At 45.5% G+C, this 22,499-nt stretch overlaps 2 protein-coding genes across 7 annotated transcripts; both read left to right on the forward strand.

Annotated features, from left to right (window-relative positions):
* Positions 1–85: 85 nt before the first annotated feature.
* RPL26 (ribosomal protein L26) lies at positions 86–4,613 on the forward strand. Of its 2 annotated transcripts, none has more exons than XM_057717043.1 (4): positions 86–237; positions 1,046–1,218; positions 2,247–2,387; positions 4,442–4,613. In XM_057717043.1, the coding sequence occupies exons 2-4, from the start codon at positions 1,051–1,053 to the stop codon at positions 4,568–4,570; spliced, it is 438 nt and encodes a 145-aa protein (XP_057573026.1). In that variant the 5' UTR covers positions 86–237; positions 1,046–1,050; the 3' UTR covers positions 4,571–4,613. The 2 variants fall into 2 exon arrangements, with proteins under 2 accessions (XP_057573026.1, XP_057573027.1); XM_057717044.1 differs by lacking the exon at positions 86–237 and adding an exon at positions 444–606.
* An 834-nt stretch (positions 4,614–5,447) lies between these two features.
* On the forward strand, positions 5,448–22,211 carry KRBA2 (KRAB-A domain containing 2). Of its 5 annotated transcripts, XR_009049985.1 has the most exons (4): positions 5,448–6,237; positions 8,819–8,930; positions 9,993–14,549; positions 18,210–22,211. XR_009049985.1 is itself a non-coding variant. In XM_057715539.1 (3 exons), the coding sequence occupies exons 2-3, from the start codon at positions 8,897–8,899 to the stop codon at positions 11,240–11,242; spliced, it is 1,284 nt and encodes a 427-aa protein (XP_057571522.1). In that variant the 5' UTR covers positions 5,448–6,237; positions 8,819–8,896; the 3' UTR covers positions 11,243–22,211. The 5 variants fall into 5 exon arrangements, 4 of the variants coding, with proteins under 4 accessions (XP_057571522.1, XP_057571524.1, XP_057571523.1 ...); XM_057715539.1 differs by having other exon boundaries at positions 9,993–22,211; XM_057715541.1 differs by lacking the exon at positions 8,819–8,930 and having other exon boundaries at positions 9,993–22,211.
* Positions 22,212–22,499: the final 288 nt, after the last annotated feature.

Genomic DNA, 22,499 nt, shown 5'->3' on the forward strand with positions numbered 1-22,499 from the left:
CCTCACACGGGAGGGACCAGGACCTAGAGAAGGGTTTTGCAGTTCCTCGCAGTTCCCCTCCGAGCCACAAGATGACGCTAGTAACCAATTTCTTTCCCAGTTTCCCTTCCGCGTTCAAACTCTGCGCCTCTCTCGCTCCAAGAAACATCGGCCTCGCGAGATCTCTCGGAAACTTACAGAACCGGAAGCAACGCGTAGATCTCTTCCTTTTTGCGGCCATCGCTGGAGCGCCAGTGGGTGAGTTTTTGCCGGGACAACGCGTATAATCCGCAGCCATCCGTTTACGGGCACGTTGTGTCTCGACCCCGGCGGCCCCGATACTGTTCCGGCGGCCGAGTAGCAGCCGGGCAGGGGAGCCAGGATGGTCTCGGCCTGTTTTTCTCCTAGCTCAAGGGCCGTCGGGGTGGGGAAAGGAGGGGGAAGGAGGATTTGGGGACTTGAAAACGGGAGCTAAAGGGGAGGGAGCCTGTGGCGATGGAGTCTTGTCTGGACAGTGTAGTTTCTTAAAGAATGGTCTCGAGGTAGCTATTTGGCAAGTGTACGGAACCTTCAGACCGCGCTCGCCCATTGGAAGGCTTTTGCACCCGAGTTCTGTGCATTTTTCAGGTGCGGGGTGGCGTGCCTGATTTCATTCATTTTGGAGGGAGCTAAATGTGTTCACGCTCACGTTCGTAGATTAACGTTGGTTGGTCTGAAACGTAATATTATGTTTGAATTGAGTTGTCAGTCTGCTTTGTCCTAATTCAGCAGAAACATAAGTCCTGTTTTAATTTCCTTACGTAGTAGTTATGGAGTTTGAGAGTGTGAACAAAAGGTTTAATTACAACAGGCGTGTTGGTACTGGAACATTCTTCTGTTCCATAAGCAGATACAGAAACATCCGAGTAAAGCAATTCACTTAAAACAGTTTTTGATGGAGTTAAAGAATGTGACAGTTTTTGTGAGCATTCTAAACTTTCAAGATGAAATGGTTGCAGTTACTTGTTTGTAAACTGAGTGAGGTTTTGGTCATTGAAGGGTTTACACCTCTTAACTTTTTATTTAGCCAAAATGAAGTTCAATCCCTTTGTGACTTCTGACCGAAGCAAGAACCGGAAAAGACATTTCAATGCGCCTTCCCACATTCGCAGGAAGATTATGTCTTCCCCTCTTTCGAAAGAGCTGAGACAGAAGTACAACGTCCGATCCATGCCCATCCGAAAGGATGATGAAGTTCAGGTATGTGCCGTGTTGGGCTTATCTTGGCCAGCATCCCGCACATTAGGCATAGACGATGGATTGCATTCTGAGAGTGTTAGCATCTGAGACGTTGGCTCGCAGAACAGAATAGCAAAAGGAGTTGAGCTGGGGAGTAAAAAACAAAATGTATGCTGCTTTCTTCACCTTTACTCTTCGGTGAAAATCAGCTGTCCCATGTATTAGATGCAGTCATAATAAAACAGAAGAAAGATGGTTTGGAACCAGAATATTAGTTTGGGGTTATCTTTTTCTGGGTGTGTTTGGTCACTGGAGAGGCATTTGAGGACCAGTAAACAGTTCTGTGTCTGAATCAAAATCCAGATATAGAAGTTACAACTGAACCGTAGTTTCATATGATTGAGAGTACCAGTAAATATTTTACCAAATCTATTTAAGTGAAAATTTCTATTTCTTAGCTGTAACTTGCATCTAGTGACTAAGATTCAAGCAGTCTCTAAAGCAACTTACCTGTTAGCAACATTTCATGAGGGGAATAGCCGCTTGTCACTCTTGTGCTGGTGCTAAAATTGCCAGTAGATTTGGGAGGCAGTCTTCTCTGCTTTCTGCAACAGGGAAGAAACATCTGTTCAGAAACACTTTGGCAAGTGGAGGGGACTCCTGGGTACAGGACGATGTTAACCAGTATTTGTGACTTGTTCCTTTTGAGATGGAGTGGCAGTTTCCTTGTCAACTTGGTACAGAAAACCAAGGTGGGCTTGTTCCTCGTTTTTAAGCTTTTAACAAGCCCAGCACTGCTGGTGGATCATCAGCGGTAGGGATGCACTGTCCATCACTAGATTTACATGGAGCATAGTTTATTTGCAGGTTAATTGAAGCCAAAGATAGAACCATTGGCGCATTTCCATTAATGATTAGCTCTTTCAAAATTAGAAGGTGGTGTATGTCTAATAAAGTGTATGATGTTTACCTGACTCTTAGGTTTCCTGATTTACAAGTTTAATGTTCTTTTATCCGCATATATCTCTTACTTTTGAATTTGTATTTAGGTTGTACGAGGGCACTACAAAGGGCAGCAAATTGGCAAAGTAGTCCAGGTTTACAGGAAAAAATATGTCATCTACATTGAACGAGTGCAGCGGGAGAAGGCTAATGGCACGACTGTCCATGTGGGCATTCACCCCAGCAAGGTGGGTGATTTTGAGGATGCTTGAGAGGGGAGGAGGAAATTTTAACAGTCATTCTGTATGTGTATTTAATGTACCTTTTCCTTAAAAGCTGTAAGCTGATTGATCAATCTAACAATGACTAGATCTTAAAATTCCAGAACATAGGGTAATTTTTAGATGATATGGAGCTGACACCCTGTGTTTTAAAGCAGAATTGAGTAAGCAGTAAGGCAGATCTACAGCCCTGCAAAGTAGGTAGCCATTTGCAGATGGAAGAAATCTGGAGCTCAAGAGTCTCAGATCCCATTGATAGTGGTGTCTAAGCCAAAATAGAAGATAATGGTCTGATTCTCATGTCCTGGACTTAAATGTGAATTCTCCAATATTGCTGTCTCTAATTTCTCTCAATTAAAAAAAATGTTTAATGTAAAGGTAATAAAGGTGCTTGGCGCCTATTCAAATCCTGAGTTTGTTTTTTAAGATCTTGCGCTGACACCATAAATCTAATCTTCAAACTATAGCAAAGTCAGAAGACTAGTACAGCTGCTGCATATCACCTAGAACTCACAACTACTATTTTCTTTCCCTTCTCCCTACCCACCAGTGGATGACAAACATCATGGCAGTTTACCTCTAATTACGTTAGTATATATCTCTTAAGAGTGAGGACTTTCCCGTTCTTTACTACAGTCTTATTTTGCCCCCAACTCGATCAGCTGCTGTCAAGGTCACCAGTCCAGTGACAGAGTCTTAGTGTTTTCTGAACTTAAGGCAGCATTTGACACAGTTGCTCTCCGTCTTTATGATTCATCTTCGTCTCTTATACCAGACAGACCTCAATATCCAGTTGACTAGTTTGCATTTCGACTTGGATATCTAATCAGTATCTGAGACCTCACATGTTTAAACTCCTGGTTTTATCCTTGAACCCTCTTGCAGTTTGCTACTGTCATTGTGTGTGGCAGCTCTGTCCTAACTGCTCAAGCCAAAATGTCATTATTATTACTACTACTCTATCCCCCACATCCGTCGATAGGACCTGTTGACTGCTATCACATATCCAGAATCCTGTCTGCTTGTTAGCATCAGAATGGCCTACAAGACGGATCTCCAGTCACCAGCTACGTCTTGATGTCCCCTTACTCCACTCTCCGTGTTCCAGTCTATTGGCCTCTTTGCTGTTCCTACAGCCACGCTGCTCAGTGTGTCTGCTGGTCGGCAGCATCACCTGGCAACTTCATAGAATTGTACATTCTGTTCCCAGGTCTACTGAAGCAGAATTTGGGGGTGGGATCCAGGCATCTGTTTGAACAAGTCCTCCAGACACACTCAAATTTGAGAAGCACACCTGTTTAATACTTAATCTTTTGTGCTTGCTGTTCTCTTTGGAACACTTCTATCCCCCCTCATCAGGTCTCTTCAGATATAGCCCTTCCCATGGGGCTTTGCCTGATCTCGATATGACTCCGCCCCGTCCTCCAGTATTCCATCTCATGTTAGATATGACCTCCATGGCGGTGGAGACTGTCTTTTGGTCACTGTGCTGTATTTCCAGACGTCATTCAGTGCTGTCTTCTTCCCTCACCTTGCTTCCTAAGACTAAAACTTACCATAATCTGGATGTCTTTCGTGACATCTGTTAGAATAAGGTCTGTTCTGTGATTTCACTAAAGATTTTGCAGGTTGAAGCCTGTGTGAAGGCTCCATTTAATTTCCAACCTTGTGGTACTAACGTTACTGTAGAAACAGAAATGTGTAACTTGGTTAGCTTATGAAACTGGGATGAGAGGAGTGGAATAGTTGAAACATTTTGCAGTAGAAAAAGAAGCTGATTTTATAGTAAAGCACAGAAGGTGAGAAGAGCCACTGATGCCACGTTGCCTTCTTTGTTGCTTGAGCATTAGTGAACATTTAAGCCAGGTTTGTTTGGAGATTAAAAAAATCATTTCTGGCTGGAGTGCTTAGGCATCCACTCCCTCAGGTGTGGGGAGTGGGGCTGAATGTTGGGCCTTCCTGTATGTTCTGTATTGGTAATTGTTTAAAGCTGAGACTTGTTTTTTCTTATTTGTCTGCAGGTAGTCATCACCAGGCTAAAACTGGACAAAGACCGCAAAAAGATCCTCGAACGTAAAGCCAAATCTCGCCAAGTAGGAAAGGAGAAGGGCAAATATAAGGAAGAAACAATTGAGAAGATGCAGGAATAAAGTAATCGTGTATACAACTTTCATTAAAAACTGTTAAAATGAAGAGTCTCTGTTTATGTGTGGTGCTTTGGGCCGCTGCCTAGATTTCAGTGGGTCAGTGTTCCGGGAAGTACAGGTGATGGTAGCTATCTAGGGTAGCTATCTAGGGGCAGGCTACCCTTGTCTGTGGCTTGATTCCACTAATGAAAAGTACTGTTTAGAGAGAGTTGCTTTTTTAACCAACTTTGAGCATCCGTTCTTTCATCACTGAGATGCTTTCTAACTATTCCGAAATGGAGACTAATAAAATAGTGCTTTTCTTTTACGACAGGCATTAGCACCTTAGGGTGCGGTGGCATACCCGAGGGCCCCCCTTACCACCGGTTTTCTGCACTGATGTCGAGTGAGCGCTGTGAGACCAAAACGAAGCAAGCAGTGCTCACCTAAGGTGCAGTTTCTCTTAAGGATTAAGCGATACGGTGCACAGAGTAACCGCTGGCAACACTTGTGCGCCCCGGCCCGTCCTCACTTCAAGCATTTACACGTGCAGGACCATGAGTGCGGTTTACTTGCGAGGCTGGAGGCGAGCCGTTACCTTGGACCCTTCACGGCCACCTGAGGGAACCGGTGACCGGTGTTGCCGCCGCCGGACACCTGAGTGGGTGGCGGGTTTAGCCAAGGCGCCCTCTCGGCCGACCCCAGGGATCACCTCGGGGACCTCGCTCACCGCAGCTTCCCGAGCACGCTGCGGGCTGGGCGGGCCCCACCGCCGCCGCCTTCAGGGCGGAGAACCGGAGGGAGGCCCCCGCCCGCCGCGCAGGCTGCGGGCGGCCCCTCGAGGGGCGGGGCTTCCGGTCGGCGCGGAGCCGCTTCCGGAGCCGGGGGCCCACGCGGGCGGGCGCAGCGGGCTCCCGACCTTGCGGTCCTGGCGCATCCCTTCTCCCTCCCGGGCCTCGCTCTCCTGCAGAGCGACCCGGATCGGCCTCTCCTCCCGCCGGCCCGGCTCACTCATCCAACCGGAGCTGGCGGCCCTCGGGGACAGTGGGCGGGGCCCGACCCGCGGGCCGAACCTGCGTGGAGCCCGGCGCCGTGGGGCTGCGATCGCGGGACTCAGGGCCGCACAAGGGACATGATGCCCGAACCAGGTTTTCAGGAATAATCGGGAGTTTGTGTTGCGCACCGTGTGGGGACACTGCACGAAGTGCTTATCTGCGTTATCACCGAGTCTTCCCAACGACTCGTAGTGATGGAGACTGGTGTCTTCCCCGTTTTTAGCTGCGGAAACGGAAGCCTCGGTAGCTTTGCCCAGCTTATACAGTGAATGACAGAGCCAGAAATGGACTTCCCAAGCCTAGACTCTTAACCATACCTCTGCACTGCCTCCCTGCTGTACCCGTAAGCCAAGTGTTTGACCAGTGCCCTTCGAACACATCTTTTGTCTCAGCTCTGTACCCGTTGGCCCTCTGAAGGGAATACCGCGAGGCAGACTCCTCAGCCCCTGCCTTCTAGGCTGTGTACTCCTGAACCAGTCGACTGAAAACGCAGAGCGCTCCAGTGAGTGGTGCGGGCTGTTTAGAGGAGGGAGAGATGGCAGCCAGCTGGCATGCATCAGGTAGGATGCTGATTTGAGCTGGATGTGATTTGGAAGAACATTCCAGGTCGGGGACAGCCAGAGCAAAGACTCACAGGTGGGTGAGGAAGGAAGCTCTTTCCAGTTTTTTCTAGACAAGCTCATTTAGTAGTTACCCCACCAGTAGAGGTCACACTGGGGAGCTGGCCGCCTTTCTTTGGGGCCACGTTTTTTTCATTCTGCTTTAGAACAGCTGTTGAAAACTCAGTTAACTGCAGAGGTGGGAAGGTAAGCTGAATAAGTTAGTAGCTGCCTTAGAGACTGAGAAACAAGACAGTGTAGACTATCTAAAGGGAGCTGCTGCGTCTCCACTCCAGCCAGTTGTTGCCAGTCAGCAAAGCTCCCAATATGACCAGATTGTCCCATTTTTCAAGAAAGCCAGAAATCTAGATTTTCATGTGAACTCCCCAGTCTGTAAATACAGGTAAGTCATTAAATTTTAAAAAAAACAAACACTGGGGAGACTAACCAAAATAATGTCTATTAGTCAAATGTGGCTCTTGGGCTGTGCTTTAGACTTTTATGGTATAGGGTAAGGACCATTTCCCATGTTAAACACTGAGATTTTTCCATCTTTTGATCATAAACTACTTCCAGCCTGTCTTCTTCATTCTTTTATAGGATGGAGATGAGGCCTTTCCTTCCTGTATACTTCCCTAAAAGACCTCAAAAAGCAGCCAGTGCAACCAATTTCTGAGAGATGCTGGTTTCAGCTAGAAATCTGGAAGGTGCTCTTCCTGGATCCCATTGAATATCTTGTGGTTTCAAGTCTTTTCTAAGGACTGTGGGATGAGAATACGTATTCCTTGGGAAACAGCCCCATGTCAATGATTATATGGGACTATTGGATGAAACAAACTTTTTTTTTTTTTTTTTTTACTGCAGGACTTCTCAGAGCCTTTAAAATGTCAGTTTGCACTGAGGATCTTGAGCTCAGGCTTAAAGAGCATATTGTAAACATTCTGTTTCTTCAATTCTGAAATGCATATTTTTCACCTTTAAAAAATCTAGATGTGTGAGCAGTTCCCTGGCAGTCCAGTGGTTAATACTGTGCACTTCCACTGCAAGGGGCACAGGTTCGATCCCTGATCAGGGAACTAAGATCCCACATTCCACACAGCGTGGCAAAAAAAAAAAAAAAATCTGGGTATGTTCATTTAATATAAGGTCTCAGTTTTTCCTCTCAAAAGAAAGTTGTCATCATGTCAGTGGTTTTACAGTCAGTAGTGTCTTTAGAATCAGGAATGTTCGATGGTTAACCAGTGATGCCAAACAAGGGAATTCGAAGCCTTTTTAGTGGAGGACATTCAGGATCTGTAAGCAGGCTCAGCTTAACTGAGACTCTTTTTTTTCCCCCAAATTCTTTTTTTTAATTAATTAATTTATTGGCTGCATTGGGTTTTCATTGCTGCACTCGGGCTTTCTCTAGTTGCAGCGAGCAGGGGCTACTCTTCATTGCAGTATGCGGGCTTCTTGAGGCAGCTTCTCTTGTTACTGAGCATGGGCTCTAGGTGCACAGGCTTCAGTAGTTGCAGCACATGGGCTCAGTAGTTGTGGCTCACGGGCTCTAGAGCGCAGGCTCAATAGTTGTGGCACCTTGGCTGTTACTCCATGACATGTGGGATCTTCCCGGAGCAGGGATCAAATCCATGTCCCCTGCTTTGGCAGGCGGATTCTTAACTGCTGCGCCACCAGGGAGGTCCTTAACTGAGACTCTTGCTCAGAGATGTTAATTGTTTGCATCTAGACGTCCCTGGTGGGCCAGTGGTTAAGCCTCCATGCTCCCAATGTGCAGGGGGCCTGGGTTCCATCCCTGGTCATGGAACTAGATCCCACATGGAACTGCTTGCCACAACTAAGATCCCATGTGCTGCAACTAAGACACGGCAAGGCCAAATAAATAAATAAATATATATTTCCATCTTCCTCCACTTCTCAGGATTCTGCCCTGCCCCTCAGCTCTTCATCTGATGGCTGGCATCTTGGGGATCTTGTTTTCCTAAGATTGTTGGAATTTCTGTGATCATCACATGAACTCTTTCCCTGACCTCATCACCATCCTATATCCTGGAGTTGTTCTAACTAACAAACCTTGATTTAGACACCTAAGTATCAAGTTCTCTTCTAGAGGAATTCTCCAATCTTGGTGGAGTGTGGACTCCATTTGGGGTATCTCTTTGGCATAAGAGTCTCCTGACATATCTCTATGTCCCTAGGTGTAGTTTTTCCATTTCTGGAAACAGGCCCTGCTGCCTTTATTTAGAACCTTCAAGCCTGTGCCTGGAAGTGTCTCCTGGCCTTGAAGTGCTCAAGTTCCCTTGGACTCTCTGCTTCGTTCTGGAAATATATGGGCTCCAGCTCAGGCAGGGTCAAAGCAGGCCAGGCCTACAGACCTCCCAGGAGGACAAAACCCCTCTTCCTCACCCACGAAGCTGGACTCATCTTGCTGGATATGAGACCTTTCCTCTACTCTATCGTTTCTTCTGTGCAGTATTCGCATGACTGAATATCAGTCGTGCACTTGGGCAGCCGTCACTCCCGGTACCTCCACTGTCTCTTCCCTGGTCCTGCTATAGCTGCTCCTGAGCCCAGGACCCGAGACAGAATGGTCCCTGTGGCAGCAGCTGGTCTCGTTTCAGGAGGCAGCGACATTTGAGGATGTGACCAAAGACTGGAAGTGTTAGGAAGCCTCTCAGAAGGATTGCAGCAGGGGCGCAATGCTGGACACTTGTGAGAACATGATCCCCCCGGGTAAGGACAGCCTTCATTTACTAATCCTGTGTACAGTCGACGAGGAAAAGCCATCATTTAAAAATATCCCAGGAATTCCCTGGTGGTCCAGTGAACAGGACTTCGCAAGGGGTCACAGGTTCAATCCCTGGTTGGGCAATTAACATCCCCCACAAGCTGTGCAGTGTGGCCAAAAAAAAAAAATCCCACTGCTTTCTCCTTGAGTGTCTTAAAATGAGGATAGACTCTTCAGCCACAAGAAATTAAGTTGATTATGGAAAAGCTAAAAAGTCCTCTCTGGTGCTAACTTCAAGTTCACAATTTATTATCATTATGTGGTACCTTCTGGCAACATTCTCCCATTTATATTATTTTAAAAGGAATGGAGGGTAAGATATCAGCCTATTATTACCTTAGGGATTTCCATGTATCCTCTCCTCTTCAGTGAACAAAGACCAGTTAATTAGGTTTCACTGTTTGAGCTGACACTTTTATTATTTACTGTTCACCTGAAGTTGAAAATTACTACATATTTGTATATATATCTTGCGGATTTAAAATTCTATTGACATACTCTGGTTTTGAATGATCCCAATGGGCTCTCTAGTTATCTTTATTTTGTTATTGCTTTATATCATTACTCAGGTATCTTTCTTCCATATCTTCAAAATCAGATGAAAGAATTTTTTTTAAAATAAATTTATTTGTTTATTTTTGGCTGCTTTGAGTCTTCATTGGGGGCTGCTCTTCGTTGTGGTGTGTGAGCTTCTCATTGTAGTGGCTTCTTTTGCTGTGGAGCACAGGCTCTAGGCATGCTGGCTTTAGTAGTTGTGGCATGCAGGCTCAGTAGTTGTGGCTCACAGGCTCAGTAGTTGTGGCACACAGGCTTAGTTGCTCCATGGCGTGCGGGATCTTCCCAGAACAGGACTCGAATCCATGTCCCTTGCATTGGCAGACAGATTCTTAACCACTGTGCCACCAGGGAAGTCCCAGGTGAAAGAATTAATGAGGAACTTTGGCGGGAAAGTCTTCCAGATGAAATGTCAGTGTATTTAACCTTGTTCTTCTTTCTTGCTTTCTTAGGACCCTCCTTACAGTTCTCCACGATGCCACAGAGAGCTGGAAATGATCCCCCTGGGGTTTCAAATCTAAGTGAAAAGGAGCTAAGTAACATGAGAGAAAAGTTTCTCATCAGCGTGACAAAGTTAGTGGAAAGCAAAAGTTACAACAGCAAGGTATTTTCCAAAGAAAAGTACTTTCAAACAATAAAGGAAGTCAAAGAAGCTAAGGAGAAGGGGAAGAAGTCATCGCGTGATTATCGCCGTGCAGCAAAATACGACGTGATCTCTGTGCAAGGCACAGAGAAACTAATAGAGGCTACTCACGGAGAACGAGCTCGAATACGGTATTATGTACACAAGGAAGAGCTGTTTGACATTCTTCATGACACACATCTCAACATTGGCCATGGCGGGCGGACACGCATGCTCAAGGAGCTGCAAGGAAAATATGGGAATGTCACCAAAGAAGTCATTGTCTTATATCTGACTCTGTGTAAACAGTGCCACCAGAAGAACCCAGTACCCAAGAGAGCCCTTGCCCCCAAGCCCGTGCCGTTTAAGGACACTGACTCCAGATGCCAAGTTGAAATCCTTGACATGCAGTCAAATGCTGATGGTGAGTTCAAGTTTATTTTATATTACCAGGACCACTTGACCAAGTTTACTATTTTACGGCCATTAAAAGCCAAACAGGCCCATGAGGTGGTCGGTGTCCTATTGGATATTTTCACAATTCTTGGTGCACCCAGCGTGTTAGAATCTGACAGTGGCACGGAGTTCACAAACCAGGTTGTCAGTGAGCTCAGTGTGGTGTGGCCAGACCTAAAGGTCATCCCTGGTAAGTACCACCCTGGCCAAGGCCAGGGCTGCCTGGAACAAGCAAGCCGTGATGTCAAGAACATGCTCAGTGCCTGGATGCAGAGTAACCACTCTCATCACTGGGCTGAAGGCCTGCGGTTCCTGCAGATGGTGAGGAATCAGGCCTTTGATGTTTCCTTGCAGCAGAGTCCATATGAGGCCATGTTTGGTTGTAAAGCCAAATTTGGACTCTATTCCTCACACTTACCCCGAGAGACCGTGGCTGTTTTACAGACAGAGGAAGAACTGGAAATTGCTGAAGAACAGCTAGAAAGCAGCCTCTGGATGAGGCAGGAAGAAAGGGCGGAGGTCGGAGCAGACCGATCTGACATGGACGAGGATGTCAGTCCCACTCCTCCCGCAGCTGCAGGGCCCAGCACCTCCCGAGGGGCCTCAGGTCTCTTCTGCTGGTAAACAGACACCTGCGTCTGCGCACCACGTAGCCCCCTGGGAACTGCTGCCAAGGCCCCGGATGAGAGGAGTGAAGGCCACCCTCCCAGGAAAGCTGTCTGTGTTCGTCTTGCCCAGAGGGGCAAAGCGACTCGGGTCTCTGATCTCAGGCTGCCCCAACAATTACCGCAAATGGAGGCTTAAAACAACAGCACTCTTCTCTCTCATGGTTCTGGAGGCCAGAGGTCCAAAATCAAGGTGTGGGCAGCGTGTGTTCCTTCTGGAAGCTCTGAGAAGAGTCCATTCTTTACCTTTCTCCTTTCACTAGTGACTGCTGGCAGTCTTTGCATCCCTTGGCTTAGAGTAGCAGAAATCCAGTCTCCGCCTCACCTGCACGTGGGTCTTCACATGGCCTTCTCCCCTCTGTCTGTGTGTGTGCTCCTTTTCTGTCTCTTACAAGGACACGGTTGGACTCCAAATCTATGTCGTTGGACTTAGGGCCCATCCTGATTGAGGATGATCTCACGTCAAGACCCTTAATTTCATCTGCCAAGACCCTTTTTCCAAGTAAGGTCACATTCACAGGTGCTAAGGGTTTGGACTTGGATGTATCTTTTTAGGGCACTACACTTCTACCAACTGCAGTCAGTAGAAGAGTATATTTGCCTGCGGAACACGAACATGAACTAATGGGCTCTGAAGCCTGTAGAGCTGGTGGGACTGCCCTGCATATATTTAGTGCCTGTTCCTGCACCTCACACACATAGCCCAAAATGGGGGCATCAGAGAAAAAGTTGCTGATGGAGGACAAATAATGAGAAGAAAGGAGGTTGATCGAACGTGCCTCAGAGACTGGCTGCTCCACCAGCTGAGCTCTGTTTCCTGCTTCAAGAGAAACCTGATGTACCATTCCCACTCAGAATGACACCCACGGGGATTATCGTGTGACCTGCCTGAAACATATTTTAAAAGTAGGTCAAAATTAAGGCACGGCTGGGGTTTGGGTCTGAGTCTGCCAGTTTTCTATGCTTCAAGCACAACACAGCATGTACTCTTGGAACAGGTCAGCGCATTCCAGGAAGTGACCAACAGCAGGGAAACAACTAAGGACTCCGGAGCAAAATGCAAAAGTTGGCCTGAGGTCACTGCTCCAAGCAGAGAAGAATCGAGCAAAGGCCAGTCTGAGTCATAGTGCCGAGTCCAGGGAAGGGTCACTCCTGGGATCCGTGCACTGCTGTATTCTCAAGGCAGGGAGAGTACCTAGCCCATCGGAGGTGTTCAGTAAGGATTTGTTGAGTGAACAAATGACCCTGCAGAGATAGACACAGGGAAGGAGGAGGGCCTGCAGTCCCTTATTCTCCCGTTCATTCTTCCTGCATGTCCACAGCCCTCTCCAAACCATTCTGGTTGCCCCTGGTGCTGGTTTCCCCTTCTGAAAGGGGCAGGAACGGTCCCCAATGCCGCCTGCCTCACAGGGTGGTGGTGAAGACAGTGAGATGCTGCATATGAAGTCCTGCCCTGTGAGTTGTCCTTGCTGCCAGCACGTCTTGCCCTCCTTGTGAATGTTGGAGATCTCTGACCGCTGCCATTCCTTTGCTGATTCAACAGTGTTACCCTGGGTATCCAGGCAGCCTGCATTATTATTAGAGGGGAGGTGGTATCACTTTCCAGCTTGCGTGGGGAGACCAGCATCCTGCTCTGCCCTTGGCCAGCAGCTCACGTTCCCTTCTTCCTGTATCACTCAGGGGAGCAGGGCCTGGGAGGCCCGACCTGACTGATGTTGCCAGCCCTCCCCCCGCGCTGACCTACTACCTCCTGGTTGCGGAGCAAACCAGGAAGCACATCGTCACCTCGTGTGGGTGCGAGGTGACATGAGGCACGACACTACTGTCTTTCCCGGGGGCGGGGCTGCAAACAACCTAGGTTTGCGGAGCTGCTGTGTCCGCCTTCCCCTTTTGCTCCTTAGTGTCGGCCATGGAGGGAGCTGGAGGTGGACGCCCAGACCCCGTCCAGCCTTACTCTGCGTGATCGCGTTTCAGCATCTGGAACAGAACCGACTGCTTTCCGTGAGCAAGTATATTTTGTCCACATAATGTTTTTTTAATTTAAAACATTAATTGCCATCACTTTCAGAACCGAAGATTTCGTATAAAAATCTGGATGTCTAGCACCTCTTGAAAACTTGGAAGATCTTGCCCCCCCGCATTTCTGCATTTCAGTAAACAACCAAGTGGTAACCCCCAGGAGGCAGTCCACGCCTGCCTTTTACACTTGGCCACCACCTGGGCCATTCGTGTTTTTTGCATACGCATTTCTGTCGCCCACTGCTAAAGAAAGGCAGAAGAAGTCCGAATGTGACTAAAAGCCCGAGACAGACCCATGTATCTAGGATTTTATGATAAAAGAGGCAACAGCAGTGGGAGGGGTTGTATTGTTCAATTAATGGTGTTGATCAATTATATGTCAATAAAAAAAATAACAGTGCTGGATCGTATAGCTATCCAGCTGGGAAAAAAATGAGGTCTGATCCCTAAACATAAAAAAACAAAACTGTACAAGTATTGGGGAAAAGAAATAGGAGATGTTTGTGATCTTGGAATGGAGAAAGGCAGAAAAGGTAACTATACTTGGCTACATAAAAATGTTAAATATCTATGAAAAGTAACTCCTTTTAAAAAGGTAAATGACAGGCTGGGAGAAAATATTTGCAATATCTAAAACAGGCATAAGGTACTGTCAACTGAAAAAAAAATGCACAACCTAAAAGTTGAGAATTAGGTTTTATTCGGCTGACTTACTGAGGACTTAAGCCCAGGATACAGTCTCCCTGATAGCTCTGAGGGACTGTGCCAGAGAGGTAAGCGGTGAGCCAGGATATAGAGCAGTTTTTGCCAAAAACAAAAAACAAAACCAAAAAAACCCCTAAAAAACAGGTAGTCAAATGTCAAAAGATTACTGCTGATTTTTTAAAAAAACAGACATCTCATGTTAATGAATGTAGCACTTTTCTGTGTATGGGAAGATGCAAGAGTCTGGGCTGATTGAAATTATCCCTTTGATATGCATCTTAACTAGGGACCAGTGTCCTGCTTTTCTCCATCCTGAATCTCCTCGGCGGCTGCACTGGCTGATGACTTGATGGTCACAACATCCTTTGTTTACTGATACGGCAGGTGACATTCTTTGTCCACAGAACCTAATTTTTAAAAGAGCACTTACAAATTAATAATAAGAAGAGCAACCAGTAGGAGAGGAGCAGAGGTTAAAGACGGAAGAAAAACAAACGTGTGATTGTGCCCTGGGGCAGCTGCGGTGGGATGGAAGTGCACAGGTATTGTAATCAGATCAAGGCTGTCATTTAAGTGAAACAGATTCAAGTTCTTTGAGGGTTTTTATTTTTTTCTGCCATTCCTGTGGGAGAGGAGAAGTATACCTAGTGATGCTGTCTTGCTTTAACAGAAATCTGACCGATAAAGAAGTACAGTAACGGTTACACTCTATTCAGGACAGCAGTTTTCATTTCCTGGGGCTGGTATAATCTACTGGGTGGCACAGAAATTTATTGTGTCACAGTTCCGAAGGTCACAAGATATCAGTGGGGCTTCTTCCCTCAGGGCTGTGAGGGAGAATCTGTTCCAGGCCCCTCTCCTAGCTTCTGGTGGCCTCAGGTGTTCCTTGGCTCGTAGAGGACTTTCTCCCTGCCTTCACATCGTCTTCCCTCTGCGCCTCTGTCTCTATGTCCAAATGTCCCCTTAGTATAGTGGATTACAGCCCACCCTTAATGACCTCACTTTAACTTGATCATCTGCAGAGACCCCATTTCCAAATAAGGTCATATTCACAGGTATGGGGTGGGGGCTAGAGTTAGGACTTCAGCGTCCTTGGCGTAACACAGTTCTACCCATATAGCAGCGCCAGTCAGAATGACAGGTTTTTAAGACGTAGTTTTTATAAGAGGCGTGGCAACAATGTCCAAAGTATTAGAAGACTTACAAAAACCCCCTGTTCAGATAACACAAGGGCAGATTTATTTTAACAGAAAACAAAAGAAATGAGTACTAGTTACAAACATTCATACAAATCTCCAATATCAATTCTTGAGAAAGATCTTGATACCTTGTCCAGCTAGATTATTTGGCTTAGTTTTGGTTTTTCTGTTTTGTTTTGTTTGTTTTGGCGGAGGCCTAACCAGGACCGCCAGGGAATTCCGCTTGGCTTAGATTATAATGCAGAACAATGTCTCTCCACCACGTCCACAGGAGAGAGGGACTGTTGCCATATCTTTCTGAGGCTCCTTTTGTTAATTATGAAGGCTTGCATTTTTTAAGGCTAATCTCTGGAATTCCGTTATGAGGCCCATGGAACTCAGTTTTACTAGGAAAAGTAAATGGAGAATGGGCTACAGACGATTGCACTTAACAGTGAAGTGAAGATCCTGCAGTGCTTTTCCCCCCACAGGCTCAAGCATGTAAACTTGATACGTAACCTTGAACAAGTCCCCTGAGCTCAGAGCTCGCCTATAAAACGGGGGTGATGGTCATGAAACCCAGTTGTGATAAGGTTTGTGAGAGAGGATGAGTGTGGCGGGGAGGGGCTTGTTTTCCTTCCAGTTTACGGAGTTCAGTTTCTACCCAGAATGACCAGTCAAACTAAGGCAAGTTCTTTCCTCCAAAAAAACCCCCAAGAGATTTGGAGGCAGGAAAGCAGCCACCGTGGGCAAGTGCTGTCCAGGTCCACGCTGGACAGGGTTCTCCCTCTTGGCTTCTGCCACCGGCACAAGATTCAGTGCCCTCTGCCTATTCACTCGTCCAGCCACATTCCAAGCCACAGGCCCTTCCTGCAGCCCTGGGTCAGGACACACTCAGCCCTTCAAGGTTGAGCGCACCTGCCCCCAAGTGGTTCAGGAATGCAGTGGAAAGAGTGACTCTGGTTTTCAAACACACTTCTGCTGTGGTCAGAACACTTCACATGAGATCTACCCCCTTAACAAACTTGAGGTGTATAGGCAGAGTGTTGTAGAGCAGATCTCTAGAATTTAATCACCTTGCATAGCTGAAACTTTGTACTCCTTGAATAACAACTCCCCATTTCCCCCTGCCCCCAGCCCCTGGCAATAACCATTCTATCTTTGCTTCCATGTATTTGACTATTTTATTTATTTTTAAAATGTTGTTGTTTATTTATTTATTGGCTGCATTCAGTCTTTGATGCAGCACATGGGCTTTCCCTAGTTGCAGAGAGCAAGGGCTACTCTTCATTGTGGTGCATGGGCCTTTCATTGTGGTGGCTTCTCTTGTTGCGGAGCACAGGCTCTAGGTGCATGGGTTCAGTAGTTGTGGCATACAGGCTAAATAGTTGTGGCTCTCGGGCTCTAGAGCGCAGGCTCAGTAGTTGTGGCGCACGGGCTTAGTTACTCCATGGCATGTGGGATCTTCCTGGAGCAGGGATCGAACTCGTATCCCCTACATTGGCAGGGGGATTCTTAACCACTGTGCCACCTAGGAAGTCCCTGTTTGACCATTTTAAATACTTCATGTGGGGACTTCCCCAGTGGTCCAGGGGTTAAGATTTTACCTTCCAACACAGGGAGTGCAGGTTTGATCCCTGGTGGGGGAGTTAAGATCCCACATGTCTCAAGCGGCCATAAAACAGAAACAATATTGTAACCAATTCAATAAATACTTCCTGTGAGTGGGAGTGGAATCACACAGCACTGGCTTATTTGGTTTAGCATAGTGTCCTCAAGGGTCATCCATGTTGTCACATACAGCAGCGTTTTTTCTTTTTTAAGGCTGAATAAAATAAAATTCCATTATATGTATACCACATTTTCTTTATCCATTCATCTGTCAATAAATATTGAGATTGTTTCCACATCTTGGCTATTGTGAATAATGGTGCAGTGAACATGGACATGCAGCTATATCCTGATTTTAATTCTTTTGGATAAACATGCAGAAGTGGGGTTGCTGGGTTATATGGTTTTTTAATTTCTGTTTTTAATTTTCTGAGGAACCGCCAAGCTCTTTTAACAGCTGCATCATTTTCTCTTCTCACCAACAATGTACCAGCGTTCCAATTCCTCCACATCCTTGCCAGCACTTAGCCTTTGTTTGTTTGTTTTTAGTAATACCATTCCTAACAGGTGTGAGGTGATATCTTAGGTTTTGATTTGCATTTCCCTGATGTCTCGTGGTGTTGAGCATCTTTTCATATACCTACTGCCTGTTTGTATATCTTCTTGGGAGAAGTGTCTTCAAATCCTTTGCCTTTTTTGTTTTGTTTTGTTTTTTTGGCCATGCTGTGTGGAATGCAGGATCTTAGTTCCCCAATCAGGGATCAAACCCGTGCCCTCTACATTGGGAGTGCAGAGTCTTAACTACTGGGCCACCAGGGAAGTTCCCCTTTGCCTATTCTTTAATTGGTCTATGTGTTTTTTTGCTGTTGAGTTTGCATTCCTTAAATTTTTGAATATTAACCCCTTATCACATATATGGTTTGTAGATATTTTGAAAGAAGATGGGAGACTCAGAGATTGACGATTTAGTGCATATGTTCCACTTACAACTTTATCAACACTAACCTTATATTGTAGAATAGAATCTGCTTTTTTGCAGCTCTAGGGAAAGAAGAAACATTTTCTTCTGATATTTCTGAGATTCTATTCCCAGAAGTTTTTTGAGGCAACACATTGGAATGTCATTAGTTAGCACTGAAACAGGAAGGGGGAGGTGTCTCAGAAGCTCAGACTTAAACTCTTGCTTCCAAATTATTCTGCATACTTTCTGGACATTTGTGCAACAGACCATTAAAGCATGGTTTGCTAAGGTGAGCTTCAACACTGTGTGGGTCAGTTTACCTCTGCACAGTTATTTTAACCTTTTCAGATTTGGTGACTTTGGGTTGTATCAATAGAATTTTAAGGGGAAAGGTTTGGAGGGGGAGCTATTTTTAAATATGTAATTTACACATCTTTCCTTTTGTTTTGCAGAAACTTTATAGAAATTGATTTGATACCTGCGATACTTTGACATGTAAGAGTAAGAATCCTGTGTTGTTCAAAAGTTAGCCAATGGCAGAATAGTTTTGTCCCTGGAATCTTCTGAATTTTGTCCAGAATTCTATTCCTTTGAATTATTGAAACTTGGTTTCTTTTTTTGGTTCCTGGTTCCATTTTATTGTTGTTATCTTGGCACTAATCTTTGTTTACCCAGGTTCTGACATTTTTACCCCAGAATCAATTACCCCAGATGGTCTGCTCTGCTGTGTTTTCCAAGCAAACAAAGTGAGCAGGAAATGAGCTTCCTGAGCCAGATGGCTTTCTGCTTTCCTAGGAGGCTTTGCCTTTTACAAGCGTGTTTGTCTTACGTCTACTTTTTAAATTATAATTGATTAAATACATATAATTTTTGGTTTAAATCTAATTATATTTTCTTTTTTTTCCATTTGAAATTTGGTCCTGACATTTTGCCTTCTGCTTGACCGAGTCTCCTTTGTAGAATCTTCCTGTTCTATTTAATTTGAACTGCTACATCCTTTCTGTCGAGTAGCTCTTTCTCCACACCTGGAACTTTGGTCTAGGATTTCTTTTCACTTTTAGACACTTCCCTTGACATGACTAGCAGATGAGGTCTTACCAGCCTTTCCTCCTTGCCTTTTGCACAGACAGGTCATGCAGTGACCAGGTGTTTGCCCCTCTTTGCTGTTCCTCTTAGGATGTCACCTCTCCCTATGCCTTTCTCCTGATGCAGTGACAGGAATCCCGGAAATGGCTGTGTTAAATGCAGGGACCACTGGGATTTTGCCGCAACACTTAACCCAGATCACCAGTAATAACCCAACTGCCTGCTAGTCCTGAAACACTGCCTCTGCCCCCCAGTGGAGTGGAGGGAGCCAATCCGGACACCTGGAAGCTGCCCCTTTCCCTCCACTCCAGATGCAGGTATTCTCTGTATCCGGGAGAGAACCTCCTTGAAATCTATCAGTCTTGGCTTTTCCTCTTCCATCTCTCGTCACCCGCCGACTTCTCTAGCCTATCACTGTCACTCATTCATGCGACATTTATAAACACCAGCCATGTGCCAGGCATCATGCTGGCTTACCGTCAAGTCAGTGGTCATGGTAGAGGGTGCTAAGGACAAAGCAAAGATTTACAAGTCCGCTAAAGGGTGCTCAGTGAGGGAGCCACACAAAGGTCATTTAAGCTGAGTTTCAAAGGATTGTTTGCAGTTCACCAGTGAACGCTCTCCATTCTGCCTCCTTTGCATCAGAGGACTTCTTGCAGGGGTAATAGATTTGGTAAGATCCTCAGTAGAAAAACCTGGCAGACACCACTGTAAGGAGGTTATCCAATGAGCATCCCCAGTGTCTGTACAACTGCTGTGCCTCCTGATGTGATGCACTGAGAAGAACGCAACAATGTTTCTGTGATGTTGCTACCAAAGATGCATCACCTGAATGTAATTATAGAGAAACATGAGACCAACCCAGATGGAGGGGCATCCTACAAAGTAACCGGTCAATGTTATGAAGATGAAGACTGAGAAACTGTTCCAGTTAAAGCAGGTGAAGGAGACATGGCAACTGAATACAATGCATGATCCCGGATTTTCTTTTATACTGGACATCACTGGGACAGTCGGCAAAATCTGAATATTATCTGAAGGTTATATTATTACGTCAATTGTTAATTTCCTGATCTTGAGACTTGTACTGTGGTTATGGAAGAGAATGTCCTTGTTTTTAGGAAATACACACCGAAGTAGTGGGGGGGTGTAAAGTGGTACCATGTCTGCAACTTATTCTTTTTTTCTTTCTTTTTAAATTTTACTTATTTATTTATTTAGGCTGCGTTGGGTCTTTGCTGCATGTGAGATTTCTCTATTTGCGGCGAGCGGGGGCTACTCTTCGTTGAGATGCATAGGCTTCTCTTGTTGCAGAGCACGGGCTCTAGGTGTGAGGGCTTCAGTAGTTACAGCACGTGGGCCAGTAGTTGTGGCTCGTGCGCTCTAGAGTGCAGGCTCAGTAGTTGTGGCGCATGAGCTTAGTTGCTACGCAGCATGTGGGATCTTCCCGGACTAGGGATCAAACCTGTATCCCCTGCATTAGCAGGTGGATTCTTAACCACTGCGCCACCAGGGAAGTCCCACAACTTATTCTTAAATGGTAAAGAAAAAATGTGTATGTGTATGAGTGTGGGGAGGGGAGGGAGGGAAGGAGGAAGGAAGAGATACAGAGCAAATGTAGTGATGTTAACATCTGGGGAAATCTGGGTGAAGAACATACAAGGAATTCTTTGCACTGTTTTGCGACTTTCCTGTAAGTCTGAAGTTTTGTCCCCCCACCCCCAATTTTTTTAATCGTCAGGGTCCCACTAAGAGGACAGACAGCTTTGCCTTCTTGTGACGAGTCCTTAGGCCTCAGGACCTGTGAACGTGGGGATACAGGGCTGTAACTCTTGGGCTTGCAGAAGCAGGAATCCATGCAAGCGTGGCTTCACTGCGCTGCTTTCAGGATCTTAGTTTGGGGCCAGGGGTTGAACCCAGGCCCCAGCAGTAAAAGCTCCGAGTCCTAACACAACTGTTGAGCCCATGGGCCGCAACTACTGAAGCCTGTGCACCTAGAGCCCATGCTCTGCAACAAGAGAAGCCACCGCAATGAGAAGCCTGCACACCGCAACGGCAACGAACAGTGGCCCCACCTCCCTTCAACTAGAGAAAGCCCATGTACACCAACAAAGACCCAATACAGCCAATAAATAAATGAAGAAATTTATTTAAAAAAAGAAGAAGAAACAAAGTCCCTAGCTTACATGAGGGTTCACTCTTGGTGGTGTACATTGTATGGGTTTTGACAAATGTAAAATGACATGTATCCACCATTCATTGTCATACAGAACAGTTTCACTGTCCTAAAAATACCCTATTTGTCCCTCCCTCTCTACTCTCCAATGCCTGACAACCACTGATGTTTTTACTGTCTCCATAGTTTTGCCTCTTCAAGAACGTCATAGGGTTGGAATGACAGAGTATGTAGCCTTTTCAGGTTGGCTTCTTTCACTCACTAATACACATTTAAGCTTCCTCCATGTCTTTTCGTGGCTTGATAGCTCGTTTCTTTTTATCACTGATCAATATTCCGCTGTATGGATGTATCACAGTTTATCCATTCACCTATTGATGGACATTTAGGTTGCTTCCAATTTTTGGCAGTTATGAGTAAAGCTGCTATAATTATATGCAAGTTTGTGTGTGGGCATATATTTTCAGTTCATTTGGGTAAATACCTTGGTGTGTAATTGTGGGATCTTATGGTAACAGTGTGTTTAGTTTTTTTTTTTAACTTTTTATTTTTTTATTTTTTACAATAAACTGCATATATTTAGAGTGTACAATTTGGTATCCCAGTCTCCCAATTCATTCCCCCCCCAACCCTCCCTGCTTTCCCCGCTTGGTGTCCATATGTTTATTCTCTACATCTGTGTCTCTATTTCTGCCTTGCAAACTGCTTGATTTGTACCATTTTTCTATAGTCCACATATATGTGTTAATATACAATATTTGGTTTTCTCTTTCTGACTCACTTTACTCTGTATGACAGTCTCTGGGTCCATCCATGTCTCTAAAAATGTCCCAGTTTCATTGCTTTTTACAGCTGAGTAATATTCCATTGTATGTATGTACCACATCTTCTTTATCCATTCATCTGTTGATGGACATTTAGGTTGCTTCCATGTCCTGGCTATCATAAATAGTGCTGCAATGAACATTGGAGTGCATGTGTCTTTTTGAATTATGGTGTTCTCTGGGTATATGCCCAGGAGTGGGATTGCTGGGTCACATGGTAGTTCTATTTTTAGTTTTGCAAGGAACCTCCATACTGTTCCCCATAGTGGTTGTATCAATTTACATTCCCACCAGCAGTGCAAGAGGGTTCCCTTTTCTCCACACCCTCTCCAGCATTTACTGTTTGTCGATTTTCTGATGATGCCCATTCTAACCGGTGTGAGGTGATACCTCATTGTCATTTTGATTTGCATTTCTCTAATAATGAGTGATGTTGAGCAGCTTTTCATGTGCCTATTGGCCATCCATATGTCTGCTTTGGAGAAATGCCTATTTAGGTCTTCTGCCCATTTTTTAATTGGGTTGTTTGTTTTTTTGATATTGAGCTGCATGAACTCTTTATATATTTTGGAGATTAATCCTTTGTCTGTTGATTCGTTTGCAAATATTTTTTCCCATTCTGAGGGTTGTCTTTTTGTCTTGATTATAGTTTCCTT

This window comes from Hippopotamus amphibius, chromosome 17, assembly GCF_030028045.1.
Source record: "Hippopotamus amphibius kiboko isolate mHipAmp2 chromosome 17, mHipAmp2.hap2, whole genome shotgun sequence".
NCBI lineage: Eukaryota > Metazoa > Chordata > Mammalia > Artiodactyla > Hippopotamidae > Hippopotamus > Hippopotamus amphibius.

What these genes read in the sequence shown, in the direction of transcription:
- RPL26 (XM_057717043.1), top strand. Translation starts at nt 1,051, where the DNA reads ATGAAGTTCAATCCCTTTGTGACTTCTGACCGAAGCAAGAACCGGAAA. An exon ending in GAAAGGATGATGAAGTTCAG is followed by an intron (nt 1,219 to 2,246) that starts GTATGTGCCGTG and finishes ATTTGTATTTAG; the next exon opens with GTTGTACGAGGGCACTACAA. An exon ending in TGGGCATTCACCCCAGCAAG is followed by an intron (nt 2,388 to 4,441) that starts GTGGGTGATTTT and finishes ATTTGTCTGCAG; the next exon opens with GTAGTCATCACCAGGCTAAA.
- KRBA2 (XM_057715539.1), top strand. Translation starts at nt 8,897, where the DNA reads ATGCTGGACACTTGTGAGAACATGATCCCCCCGG. An exon ending in TGAGAACATGATCCCCCCGG is followed by an intron (nt 8,931 to 9,992) that starts GTAAGGACAGCC and finishes TTGCTTTCTTAG; the next exon opens with GACCCTCCTTACAGTTCTCC.